The sequence below is a fragment of the Brugia malayi genome (genome assembly GCF_000002995.4).
Source record: "Brugia malayi strain FR3 genome assembly, contig: Bm_v4_Chr3_scaffold_001, whole genome shotgun sequence".
Classification (NCBI taxonomy): domain Eukaryota; kingdom Metazoa; phylum Nematoda; class Chromadorea; order Rhabditida; family Onchocercidae; genus Brugia; species Brugia malayi.
In genome coordinates this window covers 12,055,396-12,075,319 of record NW_025062477.1, presented here as the reverse complement: position 1 = coordinate 12,075,319, position 19,924 = coordinate 12,055,396, and the positions used below count along the sequence as shown (strand labels likewise).

At 18.3% G+C, this 19,924-nt stretch overlaps 1 protein-coding gene across 1 annotated transcript in view; it reads left to right on the top strand.

Moving 5' to 3' along the window:
- The window catches only part of Bma-tns-1 (Tensin, putative), a gene marked incomplete at both ends in the record, with an annotated part of 71,013 nt that overhangs the window by 11,292 nt on the left and 39,797 nt on the right, over window positions 1-19,924 (top strand). The window contains 8 exons of the mRNA XM_043080932.1: window positions 3,382-3,508; window positions 4,556-4,653; window positions 7,627-7,862; window positions 8,696-8,779; window positions 10,713-10,868; window positions 11,214-11,422; window positions 12,665-12,931; window positions 17,298-17,413. Coding sequence (XP_042936866.1) covers window positions 3,382-3,508; window positions 4,556-4,653; window positions 7,627-7,862; window positions 8,696-8,779; window positions 10,713-10,868; window positions 11,214-11,422; window positions 12,665-12,931; window positions 17,298-17,413 — 1,293 coding nt within the window. The remainder of the gene's footprint in view (window positions 1-3,381; window positions 3,509-4,555; window positions 4,654-7,626; window positions 7,863-8,695; window positions 8,780-10,712; window positions 10,869-11,213; window positions 11,423-12,664; window positions 12,932-17,297; window positions 17,414-19,924) is intronic.

Here is a 19,924-nt window from a genome sequence, read left to right as displayed (position 1 = left end):
TAAAATATAAAATATAAAATATTTCATTTATTATTACTAATTCATAAATTCTTTTTTATTTTTTTCTTATTAATTAATTTCAATAATTTGAAACAAAATAATAGTGATAAATTAGCTTTTAATAAACAGAAATAAACAATAGTAATGTTAAAATATGATTTTATTAATTTGACTGATATAATCTTGAAATTTATATATTTTTTTAAAATTATTAGCCTCAATAATTTGAAGTAAACAATAGTAATACTAAAATATGGCTTTATTGATTGATTGATAAAGTCTGTTTAAAATTGGTAAAAAATGTTGTAAAATTGGAAATTCTTTTTTTTTTTTTTTGAAGTAAAAAGTTGAATAAGAAGGAAAAAAAAATGAGTTATCGGATAACTGAAGAGAAAGAAAAGTGATAATGTTTGTTCAGCTCATCGTACATTGTTACATTTGTAATACTATCCTTTTTTTTTTTTTTTTTTTTTTTTCAACTCTTTCTTATAAACTTTTCAGAGAGAGAGAGAGAGAGGGAGAGGGAGAGAGGAAGAGAGAGGGAGAAAAGAGAAATGATAAGAGTTGATAAATATTTCATCTAAATCAACTTTTTATTCAATCATGAAGTTAAATTATTAAAAAAAAATAAAGAAAAATTAATTTCATTATTATTATTATTATTATTATTATTATTATTATTATTATTATTTGATTACAATTGATAATTTTCATTCACTTTTCTCATTTTATGCCCAAAAAAATATTTATTTGAATAAATTTGAATGAATTAAAATTAGTTAAAATATTACAAATTATTCAAAAAAAAATTTTTATTCACGAGAGACAGAGAAAGAGAGAGAAAAAGGAAGAAATAATCTTAAGAATAAAAAGAAAGAATTATTTTGGAATTTTTTTAAAATTTTTCTCAAATTTAGTTGCTCCTAATTTTCAATTCTTTTAAATATATTTTTATCCGTTTACTATTTAAATTATCAGTGATGCGATAATGTAACAAATTTCATATACTAAAATTTATGACATAGTTAAATTGGAATTTTAGAATAAAAATTTCTCAATTTGTCCTTTATAGTTTTTAAAGTATAGATGGAAAAGAGGGAGGGAATAATTTTATAACTGAATGGTAAATTTAACTTTTCATCATTTTTACCCGTGGGAATTTATTGTTTAGCTAAAAGTTGAACAAACCAATTATTATATACATATTTGCATATATCAGCTTGAATGACATTAAGCACAAAGTTAAGTAAAAGTTTTTGTTATTTATATTTTCAGAATAATCATTGCATGATTTCACTTAAAATTTTATTTTAACAAATATTTTTTCAAATAAATCTTTTTTCTCTTAATTTAATAAAATTTATTTATTTTAATTTATGATAATCGTAAAAGAAAGAAAAAATCTTTTTTTTTTAACTTTTTTTAAATTTATAAAAAAAAGCCAAAAAAATGATAATTTTTTTTTACCTATTAATCTTTATTTATTAAATGATAATTTTACTTATTGTATGAAAGTAAATTTAAGTAAGTAAAGTACTGATAATCTTATCACTATGCATAAAGCGCTTTATTTGTATTATTTCTCAATTCCATTTGCTATAAATAATCCATCTGAAACATTTTTCTCTCTTTTTTTCCTTATATTTTAAAATACTGAAAAATCTAAAGAATTTCAGTTGAAACTAAAAAGATTAATTTTATGAAAAGAATTTTAAAGTTTTTTTTTTTTTTTTTTGCAAACAAAGAAATATTTAATCACATTATCACTTTATACATACATAAAATTTATTATTTTAATTTATTTTTAAAAAAGGCTTTAAAGATAAAATCTTTAATTTATTAATTAATAAGAAGAAAAAGCAAAAATAAGGATTTTCTCGTCCTAATTTCACTAATTATTATCACAATGATAATATTTTTTTTTTTTTGGATCATAAAAATTTTCATTGAATCATTTTGATTTTGTTTTTATTTTCTTTTTTCTTCTACAATTCTCGAATTAATTTAAAATTTCAAACTTTGTAAAATACAAAAATAAAAAAAAAAGCTATAAAATAAGTTGAATTTGTATTGATATCTTTTCCTAAATTATAAATTATAAAATAATTTTTTTTCAACTTTTTTTTTTTTTGCAAAAAATTTTATTATTTGTCAATTTTATCAGTGTTATTTGTGATGCTGAAATTTATCAATATGAGATGATATTGATGATAAGAAGTATTCTGATAAATATGTTATCATTGAGAAGCAAACAATAATTGAACAGTTGCTTCTTTAAGAATTTTAAATTACTTGGGAAAAGGATAGAAGTTGTAATCTATTCATTTGCAACTTACACTTCAACTCATCCCTCCACTCTCATCTTTTAATGATTATTTCAGATTTATCCAATATTATCGGAACTAATTCATTATCAATTTCATTTCGATTATTTAATTCATTTCTGATATTTATCATATTTCTCTATTACTATCTTATTAAGTTGCAATTTGTTTCACAAAAAAGAAACAAAAAAGCAAAACAAAAAACGAAAGTACTTACTTAGATATTTTATATAATGAATTGATTTACTTCTTATTTAAATACAATCATTTATTGATTGCTATTTGTTGATTAGTTCAATTTTTTCTAAGCAAAAATAAAATGTGGTTTTTAGATTTTAATTTATTGAAATTATGAAAACTTTTTTTTTTTTTTTTTATTACTATAAAATTTGGAAGGTTTTAACAGCAAATATTTAGTAAAAATATTGTATTTAGTAATAAGTAATTTTTATTCTCATAATTAATATATAGTCATATTTTTTTTTTAATTTTTTAAACTAAAACATAATTAAAGATTAAAAGAAACATTGAGAAAAATAGCATTTCAACTTTTTTTAAAAAAACGGATTTATAAAAAATGTGACATTTCAACTTTTTTTTAAAAAAGAGATTAAAAACATTAGTTTTTCTTTTTTTTTTGTGATAAAACAATCGAGAAAATACCAACTTCAAATTTATAGAATTTCTAATGAATTAAAGAGAAAACTTTAAATTTATGAAAAGTTTTTGCCATGAAGAAAGTAAACAACCGATAATGCAAAATTTTTCAAAAATTAAGAGAGTTTTAATATTTTAGATTTAATTATCTAATTGATGTTAAGTGAATTGTTTAAATTGTTCATTAAAATTGCTCATTTATTTGAATGAATTAATTTGTAAATAATTTAATTCAACATTTTATCCATTACTTTATTCAAAATAAATTAGAAAGAATAAATTTGAGTCATAATTTAGTCTTTCAGTTCTCATCAGAATAAGTTGAAATCTTTTTTTCTTTTTTTTTTTTAAATAAACTAATTAATTAAATTTAATTATTGATATTGAATTTGAATTTTAGAAGCCATCAATGTTAGCAGTGGAGGAAACATCAATGCCTAGCTCAAGCAATCAAACAACATTAGCTAATGCTAAAATTGCTTCAACATCAGCTATGAAACTTCAATATGTTACTCAACGAATTATTGGTATTTAAATTTGAAATTTGAAAATTCAATTTTATTTTTTATCATTTCTTCAGTTCATATATTCTGCATCAAATTTAAATTTCATTTTACATTAATTTCTTAATGAATTCATTTATTTTATTTTATACGAATCAGTGAAATTCTAGCATTAATATACTATTTTAAATTACAATTTTAAATTCAATTTCATTTTTTCATCATTTCACATTTCAAAAAATAAAAAAAAAAGACAAAAATTCTTCCTGTCATTTAATAATAAATACAATTTTCTTTCTTTTTTCTTTTACTTTAATCATTTGTATAAAAAATAAACAATAAAAAAAAAAAAAGAAAATAATGGAAAAATTTTGCGGAACTGTTACCAATTACCGCCATCTGCCATACGTATGCTTTTTTTTTTAGATCAATTGATTAATTTAAATTAAAAAAAATTTAATACCTCTCCCTCCCATCCACCCACGCTTTTTCTTTTATCAAATTATATAAATCGAATAATTTTTGCTTTTTTAAAATATTTTATGAAACTTACTGCTTAATACTTACTGCTTATTTTGTTTATCCATTTACAGGAATTGAAGAAAACAAAAAGAATTTTTTGTCGTTTGAATTAAAATTTTCAAATATTTATTAAGCAGTATTCTTTTTTTTTTTTTCTATGTGAAATTTTCAAATTTTTATTAAATAAGACTTTTATTTAAATTTAAAATTTTATTGGCATTTTATTTACTTGTAAGAAATTGAAAATTTTTAACATTTTACTTTTAAATTTCTAAATTTTTATGAAAGAAATTTATGCAACTAATCTGAAAAATTCCAAATTTTTGCAGACAAAAATTTTTTTAAATTTAATTAAATTTTTTGTAATTATTTTATGTTTGACAAAAGAAAAAATATCATATAAAATGTAAATTATTATTATACATTGAATGATTATTTATCACAATTTTTTAATATATTTTAGTGTATTTCATATTTATATAATCAATTATTTGCTTATAAAATTTAAGTTCAAATTATAATTAAAAATTTATAATTTATTTTTTTTAGCAGCATTATTTCCATCAGACAGTACGGATGCTCAATATCGAACAGATCTCAAAGATGCTACCGTGTTACTCAGACGTAATCATTCTGAACACTACAAGGTATTTCTTTCAAATTCCTATTTTCAATTCTTATTTTTAGTTTTTCCATTAATTCATGTAATTATAATTGTTTTAAATTAATTATTAAACATAAATAAGCCTCTTAATTAAGAATAATACTACTAATAATTTTGCAAATTTTATGTTTTTTTTTTTTTTTTTGTATTTAATTGAATAAATTTTACATTTTATATTTTTAAAACATATTTCACATTAATAAAATATGTTTATGCTTAAACAAAATTATAAAAAGAAAATATCAAATTTTGAAGGAATTAAAGACAAAAAAACGAAACAAAGAGAGGAATATTTTATATAAGTTTGAGAAATTGAAATGAATTGAATGAAATTAAAAATAAGTAACAACGACGAGTTTTTTGAACTAAAATTAGAAATTAAAAAAAGGGGACATTACTGTTGGATGAATAATCGAGAATGAAATATTATTTGTTTAATTTGAATAATAAAAACTAAAGCTGAATTTATAAATAATTGAAAGTAATTTGGAATTTTTGAAGTTAAAATAGAGGAAAAGTTAGAAACGAATTCATTTTCTGTGAAATTTAATACATTAATTTAAAATTCAACATTAGTATAAAATTTGATACATTAATTTGAAATTTAACATCAGTATAAAATTTAATATTAATTTGAAAAAAAAGTACAATGGCAATTGATAACTCGAAAGTTTATTTTTATTTGTGGAAAAAGGTGAAAGAAGTATATTGTTGCTTAATTCATATCATTTGTGAAATTTACAATTTTATTTAAATTTTTAAGTTTGAATTTGTTAAATAAAGTTTTAATTGAAATTTTTAAATGACTTTAAAATTAAAATTTTAACTTGCTGAAACAAACAAAAGGAAATTATAATATATACATATGTAAATTGCCCGTAATTTTATTTTGAAATATATTAAATCATTTTTTATTTTCTTTTTATAAATAATAGTATACAAGCATATTACATTTACCATTCCGATTAATTAAATTAATAATTTTAACGAAAAACTTAACTTTTTTTTTTTAAAAAAAATCGTTATTTATTTTCAGCAATTTATTTGATTGATATTTTAAAATATTTTATCATAGAATAAATTATGTAATATTTACAAAAAAAAACGAAAAACATATGCTAGAACAATTGAAACAACAATATATGTTTGTTTGTATGATTTATTTCAACTTTCTAATTGCTACATTTTTTTTCCTCTGTGCTTCAAAAGTGTTAAATTTTTAAAAATTGTCAAAAATTTTTAAAAATTTCATTAATCTTACTAAGTAAACAACTTTTATTCATATTTGTTAAATTTGAAATAAAATTTAAAATAATAGAAGAATACTGAGTTTGATAACTTGAAAAAAATTGTATTTTTTAAAATTACTCATAAATTAGTGAACAATTTATCAAATTTCTTCTTTTTTAACTTTTTTTTTTTACCAAAGAAAATCTTCGAGTCATAAACTATTGTTACATCTTTTCTAATTAATATTAAATTTTATATTAACACTAAATTTAAAATTATTAAATTTACAGAAAGTAATTTGTCTTTTGCAGTTTAGGATCAAACAATAAATTATTGACCTTAATTACTAAATATTAACCTTTTAGTCTTATAATTTAAATTCTCTTAAAATTTATGTTATCTTAGAATTTAGTATAATTAGACTGTATGCTTGGCTTTTTTTCACTTATACATATTTTTTTTTAAATGTTTGAGCAATATGAATTATAAAATGAAAAAAATTTTTTTTGGAACAAATGAAAGAAAAAAAAAAAAACTTTTTCATTTATAATGAATGAGAATATTGTTTAAAAAACAAAACGAAAAAAAAACAAATAAATCTCTGAAAAAATTAAATTTATAAAAAAAAAAAACACTTTCAATTTGGAAAAGAAGAAATATTAGAAAAATTTAAATTTTTTGAAAAAAGAATGGAATGAGAAAAAAAGGAGCAAAACTCAATTAACATCTTTTCTCCCATATTTGTTTTGATATACGATTTCATTTTGTTCTTTTAGATTGAAAAAGGAAAAAAGACAAAAAAAAAATTTAAAATTTGACAAATACATCAAATAAGCTAAAAAGTTAATCAAAAAAAAAAAAAAAAAATTGACTTCAAAAAGAAAAAAAAAAACTGTAAATTTTTTCATAATTTATATACTTCAAATGATGTAAATATCTGTTCAAAGAAAAAAAAAGAAAGAGAACTAATTAATTTAAAAATTAATTAATTTAATGGAAAAACTTCTTTTTTTCGATTTTTTTTTTCTTTTTTGATTATATATTTGGAATGAAATTTTTAAATTTAAAATTCACTGTTAAACGGTTATTTTTAAATTTTTAATATAAACATTTATTCAATGTTAGCAGTTCATGGATCATTGAAATCATCCATAAATATTTAAATTTTAACCCATTTTATGTTATCTCTTTCTCTTTTTTTTTTTTTTTTTCATTTATTTATTTCATTTAATCATTTCAAATTTGAATTGTTTGCGTATTTATTTAACAAATTTGGAATTTTCCTTTTTTTTTTATTAATGAAAAATTAAAATGATAAAAGGCAAAAATTTTTATTATCTAATTCCTTTCGAATTTGAATAAATTATGCACGAATAATTCAAACAATTTAAGTAATTTGAATATTTTGAATCTATTTAATTTCTTTATTTCTTTTCTTTCTCCATACTAAAATTTGTTTACATAGGAAAAAATCTATTTAGCATGATTCTTATTCACTTATTTTGTTTATTTATTTATTTATTTATTTTTTTTTTTTTTTTTTTTTTTTTTGTAGGATAAAAATACTTCAAAAAAAAAAGGTTTTAAAAATTTTTTTTTTGTAGCAAAAAATGTATTAATTTTATTTTTATACTACATTTTCTATTTATTTTATTCATTTTTTTTTTCTTTTGTAATTAGAGTATTATTTATTTAATAAAAATTGTATATTAGAGAATAATTTCAGATTTTTAATTTGTCAAAAAAGCGCAATGATCTTGGCCGTTTGCACTCAGTTGTTGAACTTGGCTGGCCTGAAGAATTAGCACCACCACTTGATCGACTTTGTTCAATATGCAAATTACTCGAGAATTGGTTATCTGAAAATGCGCAAAATGTCGTTGTCATTCATTGTAAGGGTGGTTGTTCACGAGCGGCTATTGTTATTGCTGCATATATGCATTATATTACCATATGCTCTAAGTTAGTAAAAATTTTTCATTTAAATTAAATGAATGGAAATTGAGAAAATTGATTTTAATAAGATTTAATTAATATTTTAATATTATTTGCAATTATTTTCGAAATTTTATTGCTATTATTATAATATTTAAAATGAATTAAAATGAAAAGAAGAATTTTTTTTTTTTAAATGAATTAAAGAGGAAAAAAAATTTTTTCTAATATTATTATAATATTATCAAAAAAAAAAAAAAAAAAAAAAAAAAAATGAAAGAGAATTAAAACGAAAATAACTTAAAATCAGAACTAAAATTGCAAATTAATGTAAATGAATGACTGTTATTTGATGAATAAAAATTCACAACGAATGAAACAAAGAAACTTTCTATAAATTATAAAATTTCTACTATTACTAATTTACAAGTACATTTATAAATGTTGTTTAAAATAATTTTACAAAATTTTTTTTTTATAAATATATATATATTATATTGAGGTGAAATAATTAGTAATTGTAAACAACAATAATAATTATTATAATTTTGTTATTTTGAAAACAAAAATTTATTTCACTTCATTTAAATTGTTTTGCTATTTCAACAAATATTTATTAAAAATGAAATAAATTTCTAAAATAATCAAAAAAATTGATTTTAATTTTAATTTTTATTTAATGCAATTTTATTACATTATATTATTTATTGTATTACATATTGTGTTATATTATCATTGTATTTAAAAAGTTATATTTAATGAAATGAAATAACAAACATTTAAAAGGAGAAATTGAAATAAAATAAAATAAATTTTTTTAATTGAAAAAAATTTTCAATTCTTTTTTTTTTTAATTTTAGTGATGAATTAATTGAAAATCGTTTTGCATTACAACAATTTAGTGAATATTATCTTGGACCAAATGGACAGCCATCGCATAAACGGTTTTTATCAAATTTTCATTTTCATTTCTTTTAATGATTTGATAATTAGTATAAAATAAAATTTAAAAATTGAAAAAAGAAAAAAATAATTTTTTTTTTCATTTTATATATTAATTTTTAGTATATTCTTTTATTATTTTGCTTATTTTTATACCAAACAGATATATTTTTAATCTTAAAATTTATCACTTTTTTATTACAATAATTAATTTTTATAAATTAAACCAATATTAAGTGAATTTTTTTTTTTCGAATTAAAAAAATTTTATTTGAAAATAACAAATTTCTGATGAAAAAAATTTACAAAAAGAAAAAAAAAACGAAAATAACTAGTAAAAATTAAATTTTTATGAATGATAAATTTGATTCAAATAGTGATTTTTTGTCTGAAAATAAAATTTTCGATAACATTAAAGATTTCACATCTATCTTTCTTCTTTTTTTCTTTATTAAATTAAAAAATGATTTAAACTCGGAGAAAAAAATAATTTTCTTTGGAAGAAATAAAGTTTAATTGAAGCATTTTTTTTTTGTCGTGAAGTAGTTCAAGGCTATTTAAAAGTGTATTTGCATTAGCTCTTAAATTTGTCACTTAGCCCACTCGAAGGTCATTTTAATCTTTTTTTTTTTTTTTTAACGAACTTTTGAATTGCTTTAAAAGTATTAGTTAAACAATGAGATGAAATTTCAAAAGGAAAGCAGAAAATGTTTAAGATAAATAAAATTAATCGAGTTAATTTGATGTTGAAAATAAATTAAATATCGTATATTAATTAATTAACTTATTAATTATATTAACTAATTATATATTAGCTTATTAACTATATTTACTTATTAACTAATTAATCCTTTTCTCCAGTACATATTAAGTTTTATATTTTATTTTGAATTTATATATTTTTGGTTATTTTTTAGTGCTAATTAATCACGAAACAACTTATTAACTACTTAATAACTAATTAAATGTCTGCAACAATTCGGTCAATCATAGTTCAATCAGTAAAATAATTATAAATTATTACTAAAAAATTTTTTTTTCCATAAACTTTAAAAGCAAAAAAATAATTTCATGTCGTTTTATTTTTGAAAAAAAAGTACTTTTATTATACTTTAGAATAAAAATATTGCATGCAATGAAATTGTCAACAACTGTCAACCTTTTAAATTGTAATTTATTGGTAATTTATTGCTAACAATAAATTTTTTTAATTAAAAAACCATAAAGTTTCTCTCTTTATTTTCTTTTCTTTTTTTTTTTTTTTTTTTTGAACTAACAAAACTTTTATATACTTTCTCTATAATTGTAATTATTGATAATTCTAATTTTTTTGTTGAAACTATAAAATTGTTTTATGAAATTAATAAAGAAGAAAAAATTCATTAGCAATTATATTTAAATTAAGTATTCTTTACGATTAATTATAAAATATCAATTAATAATTACTTATAATTAAGGTTTTATAGGAAATTATTGTATGCAAAAAGTTTAATAAAGTTTAATATGACGTATATGGCGTAAGTGAGAATATAACGTGAAATACTATGCAGATTATATATATAATTAATAATAAAATGTAACCTAAATTATAAGTGAATATTATTGCACGTGAGTTTTACTAAAAACTTTCATGTATTTAACAGCTGAATGCATGAAATTCAAATTTAACAATTCTGTTTTTAAATTTGAGAAATACATTCATTTCTATTTTTAGTTCTATATTCAAATATTTGAAATGTATTAATTTCCATTTTTAATTCTGCTTTTAAACATGTTTATTTTTAGATATGTGAAATACATTGATTTCTATTTTTAATTCTATATTGTTTAGTATTTTCAAAATATTTAAAATTTTTCTAATTTTAATTCAGATTTTTAGACATTTTAATTCTTTTAATATTTTCAATTTTAATTCAATTTTTTTTTTTTTTTTAGATATGTCAAATATTTTTCATCACTTCTTTGTGGACGAACAAAAATTCAACCAGCAACAGTTTACTTACATAATATTATATTAACAAATTTTTTTAATCGAAATGTTTTATTCAAAATATATGAACGTATGCAACCAGTGCATACAACATCACTTAAGTATGGTTATACCTTTTTTTTATTTCTAATCTTTTAAAATTTTAATTGAAATATATTTTACAATTAAAATATAATAGTATGAAATGCAAAAACAAATAAATTATATTAACTAATCATTTTATCACTAATTTTATTGTTTTTTTTTTTTTTTTTTTTTTCTCGACGTTATATTTCAATTTTTATTTAAAAAACTTTTTTTTTTTTTTTGAAATTATTCGTATTATAACTAAAAAAATATAAGTTTAAAGTATGACTTACTGTAAAAAAAAAATTTTTTTGATCTATTATCTATATTTAAAATTATATTAATTAAAATTATCACAAATAATTGATAAAATTTTATAGGGTTGTAGCGGAAAATAATACATTTGAATTGGATGACTTACCATTACGTGGCGATATTTTGGTAAAATGTTTCCAACGTACGAGTACCACTGAACGTGCACTATTTTTTCGTTGTCAATTTAACACTTGCACATTTGATTTGTCAACAAATAATGAAAATATCTATAGATTACGATTTTATCGCGAAGAATTGGATAATATCTTTAATGGTAAATAAATAAGTTTAATTAATTGGTATAAGTTTAGTATAAGTTTAATTAATAAAATTAGGATAAGTATAATTAATAAAAAATTAATGAATAAATTGATTTATAATATATATAAGTTTAGTTAATAAAAAAAATGTTTAATTAATTAATTAATTTAAACTTATTTAGCGCAGAAAAATTTTTAGTATTTGTTAGTTTATTTATTTATTTATTTTTGCTAAAAATAAACTTTATATAATTCTTAGAAATTCTTCATTTAACAAAAAACAAAATTATAGCTTTCCTTTTGGAAATTTCTAGAATAATAATAAATAATAATGATTTAAATTTTGAATAAATTCATGAAATTATATATTTCAAACATTTATCAACTTAAAATTATAAATTAAAGAAAAAAGAAAAAAAAAAAAAAAAATGATTGAAGAGAAGTATATTATACATTCCGTTAGAATGTGTTTAATATATATATCACTGATATTTTTTATAAATTTTATTGGATATTTTTAACATTTCTTCAATAAATTAAAGATTTATGAAAGTTAAAGTTTAAAATTAACAAATTTTTTATGCTTCAAATAATGCTATAAAAATTGATTAAAATTAAAAATTAATTTCACATAATATATGCATCTATCATTTTTCTTTTAAATCTAGTAAATATCTTTTATGCTTAAAGATAATTATTAAACTATTCGTTTTTCTTTTTTCTTTTTTTTTTTTTTTAAAAAAAAAGCATTTAAGCATTTTTTTAACATTTTAAAATTATCTTTTAGTCATTAGCATTTTTTAAATTCAAATATAAGTAATAAATTTTCAAATTATCATCCATTTCTACGTGATTATCTAATAACAATACAATTTCAAATTATAATAAAAAAATTTTTAACTCATCAATTTAAATTAATTTATGAAATCAATAAAGTATTAATCAATTTTTGCATGAAGCTAAATTGAAGCAATGATAAATAGCATAGAAAGCAAATATTTACTATCATTTTTTTCCGAATTGAAATTCCTTTTCGTATAATATTTGCAGTATTCCAATTAATATCCAAAAATTCGAATTATTTTTCTCTTTTTTTTTTTTTTTTCTTACAAAATTCAATAATAATAAATTATAACAATAAAATAAAAATTTAATTCATATAATTATAATCTTCCTACTTTTTTTTTTTTTTTTTTGTTTATATCATTATAATAATTATGCAAATTAAATTTAATAATTTTATTTATTTGTTTCAGATTCTGAAGTGAATTCACAAGCAGTAATTGAATTTATATTTCTAATCGATGCAACAAAAAATATCAAAAATGATAGTAGTAATAATGATGATAATAATGATACAAATGCGGTAAGTGCTGCTAATGATGGCGATGGCGCTATTAGTAGTTCAATCATTCGTAAATCAATTGCGGACAATTCTCGAGCAGATAGCTATGAAAATTTCGATAAAGAAGAAGAAGAAGAAGAAGAAGCAGCACAAGTAGAAGAGGAAGAAGGAGAAGAAGGTAGGTGGTTGTTGTAAAATTTACAAAATGTTAAAAAATATTTCTTCATTACTTCAAATTTTTCTATTCATTTTATTACAATTAATTAAATTCTTTATATGCAATTACCGAATATCATTTATTATATGCTTATTTATTTATTTATTTATTATTTTGTTTGTTCAAGAGTAAAAGATTAAAATGAAATTTATTAAAATTTCTAGTAATTTTTTAATAATTTTTTGTTATCTATTTTATTTTTCTATTTTTATTTTCCTTTTTTTTTTTTTTTTTTATTGATATTTTTTAGTAATTTTTGATAATTTTAACATATATTTTTGTTTTCCAAGAAAAAAAAGAAAAAATTTGCTCATCTTATTTTTACTACTTTTATTTATTTATTTTATTTTTGATTTTGTTTATTTGATAATTTGCTCCTTTCTTTTGTACAAAAATATCATCATAATATTTTATTTTAAGTTTTATTTTAGATTTTAATCAACTTTTGTCTTTTTTCCAAAAAGTTTAAAGTTTTATTAAAATAAACATTAATTCAACTAATTAAAAATAAAATCAGAATTAGTATCTTTTACTGTGTAAACAAATATGAAATGCAAATTCTCTATTATTTTATCTTTTTTATTTTTTTTAAAAAAAAAAAAGAGTAAAAATTAAAAACTTTAATTTATTGGTAATTTCTAATCTCTTTTAATTGTTTAAAAAATTCAACTTTTTAATAAAAACTTATAAATTACAAAAATTTACAAAATAATTTAATTTACAAAGAAAAAAAAATTTATAAAATAATTTAAATTACAAAAAAAAAAAAAATTTATAGTAAATTAATTTACAAAAATTTATTCTTTTTTTTTAATTATTAAATTTTCTATTTAAAGTTTAAATTTAAACAATAAAACAAAGAAAACCGTTTATTTCTCAAAGAAAGAAACGCAATAACTAACAAAGAGAGGAGAGAGAGAGAGAGAGGGAGAAAGAAAGAGAAGGAAAAAGATTAAAAAAAAAAACAAAACATAGTTGTATTTCCTTTTTTTTTTTGTGGTTAGAGATAAATGATAAATCTTTAAGCATTTAAAAATTTTCATCCGTATTAGCTTTTACTTCTAGTCTATATGCTTTAGCTTTTCTTTCATCTTTTTTTGAACTTTTTTTTTTAAAAAAAAATATTTTCTCTCTCTCTCTTTTTCTCTCTCTTTTTCCTAATCAATCTTCCTCTTCCCTCTCTCTCTCTCTCTCTCTCTCTCTCTCTCTATTTGTCTTTTCTATTATTCTATTAAAATCTTCCGATCTCTTTTTTTTTTCATTTCATTTCATCTAACAAAATTTATTTTTGGCATTTTCATTTTATCCTCTCAAATTATTCATCTTCCTCTCCCTCTCCCTCTCCCTCTCTCTCTCTCTTCCTCTTCTTTTTTTCTTCATTTTAACAATATTATAAGTAATAATAATGTTTAAAATGAACTTTAAACTGAAATTTAATAATAATTAAAAGGGAAAAACATTTTTATTATCTTTTTTTCAATATTTTTTTACCTTATTTTATTCTTTTTCTTCTTATATTATTGATAAAATATTTTAAAAAGTAATTTTTAATTAATACTTTATTTTAAATAGTTATTAAAAATATATAAAAGTTTTATCACTTTTCTTTCTTTATTATAATTTATTTTCATATACTATTTTTCCTTCTTTTCTATTTTAATATTTGAATATTCTTTTCTCTTTTTTGCTTCATACTTTATTTCATAAAATTTTACTAATTTATGACAAAAAATGATGCAATTAATTTTTGACATTTTATTTCATATTTATTCCAAATTTTGAATTTTTTTTTCTTTGTTTTATTTTTTTCCAAAGTTTTACGCACGAAGCAAATTTTAAAAGATATTAAGGATTTAAAAGATTTTGTTAAATCTCTTTTTTTCTTCATTTTAAAAGATTTAAATGCTACTAAAACTAAGGGGAAAATTCTATGATTTGTTATTTTTGCAAATAATTTTTTGGTTCTTTCTTCTTTTTTTTGAACTTCCAAAATTTAAAAATAATTTGATTAAAAAAAAAAAAAGTGTTTTGATTAACTTTAAATTAACTAATTTTGTTTTTCAAAAAAAATGTTTAAATAATTTTAGGATTTGTAAAAAATGTGTTAATTGCATATAATAAATTTTAATTTTGAATTAATTGCATTTGTATGATTAATAAAGTTATGATTAAGTATGAAATAAATCAAAATTTTTGATGCATTTTGAAATATTGGTTGAAATTAATTTTTAATTTGAAATATGCTTTTAGTAATGCAAAAATAAATGAAATAAGCATGCTTCTTTTTAAATTAACCTTTTAAATTTAATAAATTTAAATTAAACTTTTAAATTTAATAAATTTAAATTAACCTTTTAAATTAGCATAATATCATAGCAAAATTACCATATCATTTATTGAAAATTTCCCAAAAAAAAAGATGAAATTGATAAAAATTTTATTATTTGTTTCTTTCATTCATATATTTCAGCAAATATTAATAAAAAATAATATGATCAAATTATTTCATAAACATTTCTTTTTGATTTTTTTTTTTTTTTTTTTGGAACTATTATTTTTCAAATTCAATTTCTTATCAATTTCTAATATATGTTTTATTAAAATTTATCAAAAGTATAAAATTGAAATTTTTATTTAAAAATTACTACTATACAATAAGCTTATTGCATTGGAATTATCTATTAAAATATTTAACTTTGAAATAGCAAAGAAAGAAAAAAAAAAAAAAGCAAATTTTTCCTTTTCAAAAAAACTTCTTTTTTCATTTTTAAATTTAAACAATGATAGCAACAATTGATTGAATAGTGAAATAAATATGTAATATACATTTTCGCTTCTCATTTATTCCTGTCAATTATTTCAAAAAGTTGACAAGTTTAAATTTGTAAACTTCCGATTTGTTTTTTTTTTTTTCCTCTTCTTCTTCCTCCTCATTTCTTATTTATTTCTTCGCACTTTTTTTTTTTTTCACATTTTTCTCTCTTTCTATTTTTCACATTTTTTTTTCCGACAAATAAGTATATAATAGTTGCTAATTAATGGTGTGAATAATTTTATGAATTTAAATTTAATTTAATTTTTGTATATTATTCTGATTTTCCAAATTTCATTTTTTAATATTCGATAACAGTAGAAAAAACGAATGATTTATTATAATGAAATGCTGATTGAGAAATGTAAGGAAAGATTTAATTAATTTAATCAATAAATCGATTAGATAATTTAATTTGATTAATTCGGCAAAAATTAATTTGTTTTCAGTTTATAATTGATAATTAATTTAAATAGCTAGCTTATAATCTATTTAGAGAACAATTTGCACATTTAATAAGAAATGGAAATTGAAAACATAATTTTTAGTTTTCTTTTTTTCCCTTTTTTTCACATTTACATTTACAATAACAATTATTTTCAATAATTAATTATTATTTTTCCTGCATCTGATATAAATTAAAATTTTTCATTTAACAATTAAAAAGCTTATCAAATAGCGATCAATGTTGATAATTGTTTTTACATTTACTAAATAAACAAAAATTATTACTATCGAAAGTGTAAATTAAAGTGAAAAAATTTTTTAACAAACAAACATTGATTTTTAAATAAAATTTAAAAATAGAAAAAAGAAACGCAAGCAAATATTTAAAAATATTTGTTTAAGAATTAGTTTTTTTCACTTCTTCCTGTTGCTTAGTACAATTGGAGTGACAGATTTAAACAGAAATTGAAATGAAGTAAGCAAGGTGAAAGTGGAAATATTTAAATTTAAATTCTATTTTAAATTAAATTTATAAATTGCAACAAAATAATTGGCGGAAAGAAAAATGATCCTTCTAACATAATTTAATTAATGTAATATACCTAAATTTTTCATCAACAAAATTTCAATTTTCTCTTTAAATTTCAAAAAAAAAAATTTTTTTTCTCAAATTTATTCTTATCACTTTGCTGGAAAAATTTTTCAAATAAGCAAAAACTGATGGTTTCCTGAATTAAAAAACTATATTACATAGAAGCCATTGCAAAAAAAAAGAAATTATAAGAATAAAAAAATGAATAAATGAAACTTTAAAATTAATTTCTTTCATCTTTTTCTCTTTTTTGCAAAAAAAAAAAAGACTTTTCGAATAAAATTAAAATTTTCATTCGCTTTTTTTTCATTTTTTTTTTTTTGTTTTTTAAATTGGTTTTTATTTTGTGTGGAAATTATTTTCATTTCATCGTTTATTTGAGCTAAACATTTTTTTTTCCTTTTTTTTTTTTTTAAATTTAGTCTTTGCTATATATAAACATTTTTTTCTGAAAAGAAAAAAAATATTTTTTTCAGATCGAAGTGAGTTCAGTGCAGCAGAATGTGTCAATGGTACAGCATACGTTGAAATTCATCGGCCAACCGATAGTACGGATTCTGGCCTAGGCTCTGATTCAGCAAATATTAGCAAGGTTTTTTCTTTTTTTTTTTTTTTCTGGCCTATTTACTAATTCTTCGTTTTTTCTTTTTGTTTTTATTTTCAATTCTTATTGTATGTTTAAAATTTTTCATTTCAAAGTGTAAAATTATCAAAAAAGGAAAAAGTCGAGATAAATTTTCCCAAATTTAGAGTAATAATTTATTTGTAAAATGATTATTCAATTGGTAATTTTGATTAAAAAGTTAACACTGATATGATAATTTTAGAATTTAAAACTCATATGATAATTTTAACTGAAATTAATTTGGTAAAGCTGAAATTTATATAAAAATTTATGGGCAAATTTATATTAAAATCTCATATGCTAGGATTGAATTCATATTAAAGTTTCTGTATAATTTAATTAAATTAGTTAATTGATAAGTAATTGATAGTTCTGATCAAAAACTTAGTACTAGTATGATAATTTTAAAACTTAAAGCTCATATGATAATTTTAATTGAAATTCATATAAAAATTAGTATGTAAAAATACAATTAAATTCACGTCAAAAACTGATATAGTAAAAATAAATTCATATTAAAATTTCTGTACATTTTAATTTAATTAAATTAAAACGAATTGAGTAATTTGATACTAAATAATTTCTTTTTTTTCATAAGATATTGTTGTATAATATAAAAAGTACAAATAACGAATGCTTCTTTTTTTACTGATTTAAATAACTTTTCAAGCATAAACAAATTTTATGAAATATTTTGAACAGAATATTTCTTTCTTTTTTTTCTAAAAAAAATTTATTTAATCTTCAAAGATATAAGTTAGACTTTTCTCTATAACAAAAAATAAATTATAAACAACAATTTTATCATACTTTTTTAAAATAAAAAAAATTTGTAAATTTTTGAGTTTTATCTTTTTTCCAAATTATTTTAGAAAGATTAATACGAATTTTTGAAATCCATTTAATTTGATAATTTAATGATAAATTTGTAAAGAAGATTAGTTAGATTAACTTTCATATGCAAAAATATTTGTTTTCTTCTTTTCTGCTCATTCTTTTCTCTTCCCATTGTTGAAAATACAATTTGACGTAACTTTTTAAAATGATTTTTGAAATTTTACGTACGTCATACGCTTGAATTTGTTATTAAGAGAAGGAAGAAAAAGGTTAAAAAAGAAAAATAAATGAATTTTATACTTTGAAAATTTTTTTATTTTAGTTTTGATTAATTTTTTTTTTCAATTAATTAATTTAATAAGTATATATTACATTGTGATTAAAATGAAAAATAAATGAAAAGAATGAATGGATGAATGATTGTTTAGTTGAAATAAAACAAATTGTTTCTAAATAGATTTTGAATATAAATTAAATATTATTTATTAAGTCTTGTATAATTATTTACCTAATGTCTAATTGTAATTATATTTCATTTGATATTGTATTTGAATTTGTTATCAATTGTGAATTCTATCGAATAACTTATTTTGTCTAATAAATAATTTAATTTTGGTAAAAAAGAGAAAATTAAGTATTAAAATTTTTACAAAAAATCAGAAATGGAATGAATAAGCATAAATTGAATATTTATTCATTAATTAAATCATACTTTTACTTATTAATTCTTAAATTTTAACAAATATTTTTCTAATTTTTTTTTAAAACTAAACAAGTAGCATTAAGAAAGAAAAAACATCTAACTAATGAATTGTTCAATTTCATCAAAATTAAATTCTTTTTTTTTTGTTTCCTAAATTTCTTTTGAAATGTTTTAAATTTAAATCTCTTAAAATTTGTAACTTTCACATTTAGCTTAAACAGATGGTAGCGTATTTAAGAGAAAATGATTTTTGTGCAATAAAATTAGCAATTTTACCACATTTATTATTTAATTTTTCAATTTTATTACACCCTTACATTTATTCTAATTTCTAATTTTATTATTTTTTATTTTTATATTTATTTTAACTCTTAATCATATTACTTTTTTCTTTAATTTCAAATCACTATGTAGTAAATGTTATGTATTACTTTAGTTTAATTGTTAAATTTGCATCAAAATTTCAACCTTATCTGTAATTCTATTTCATTATACAAATTTATCATTAACATACATCAAATTAAATTATTAATGATTAGCTTTTAAATATTTAATTGAAGTTTTATTTTCAAAATTCCATGGGATAAATTATTTTTTAAATTTTTAAAGCTAAAATTTATATTTTAAATGTTAGTTATATTTGTGAAATATTTCTCAAATTTTTATTCCAGAAATTTGTTTATTTTATTTTTATTTTTTTATTTGAAAATAGGATTTGTTTATTTATTTTTTTTTTTTTTTTTTTTGTCTGTGATCAATCTTATTATTTCTTACTGCAAAATACAAGTATAATTCTTATCTTCACATATTTTTTATAATTATTTTAACAAATAAAATTAAATGTTTAACATTTTCCATCTATGAATTTTGATGTATAAATTTACTGTTTTACTTAATAATATATGTACTTGCTTCAGGGATTTAAATTTTTAATTTTT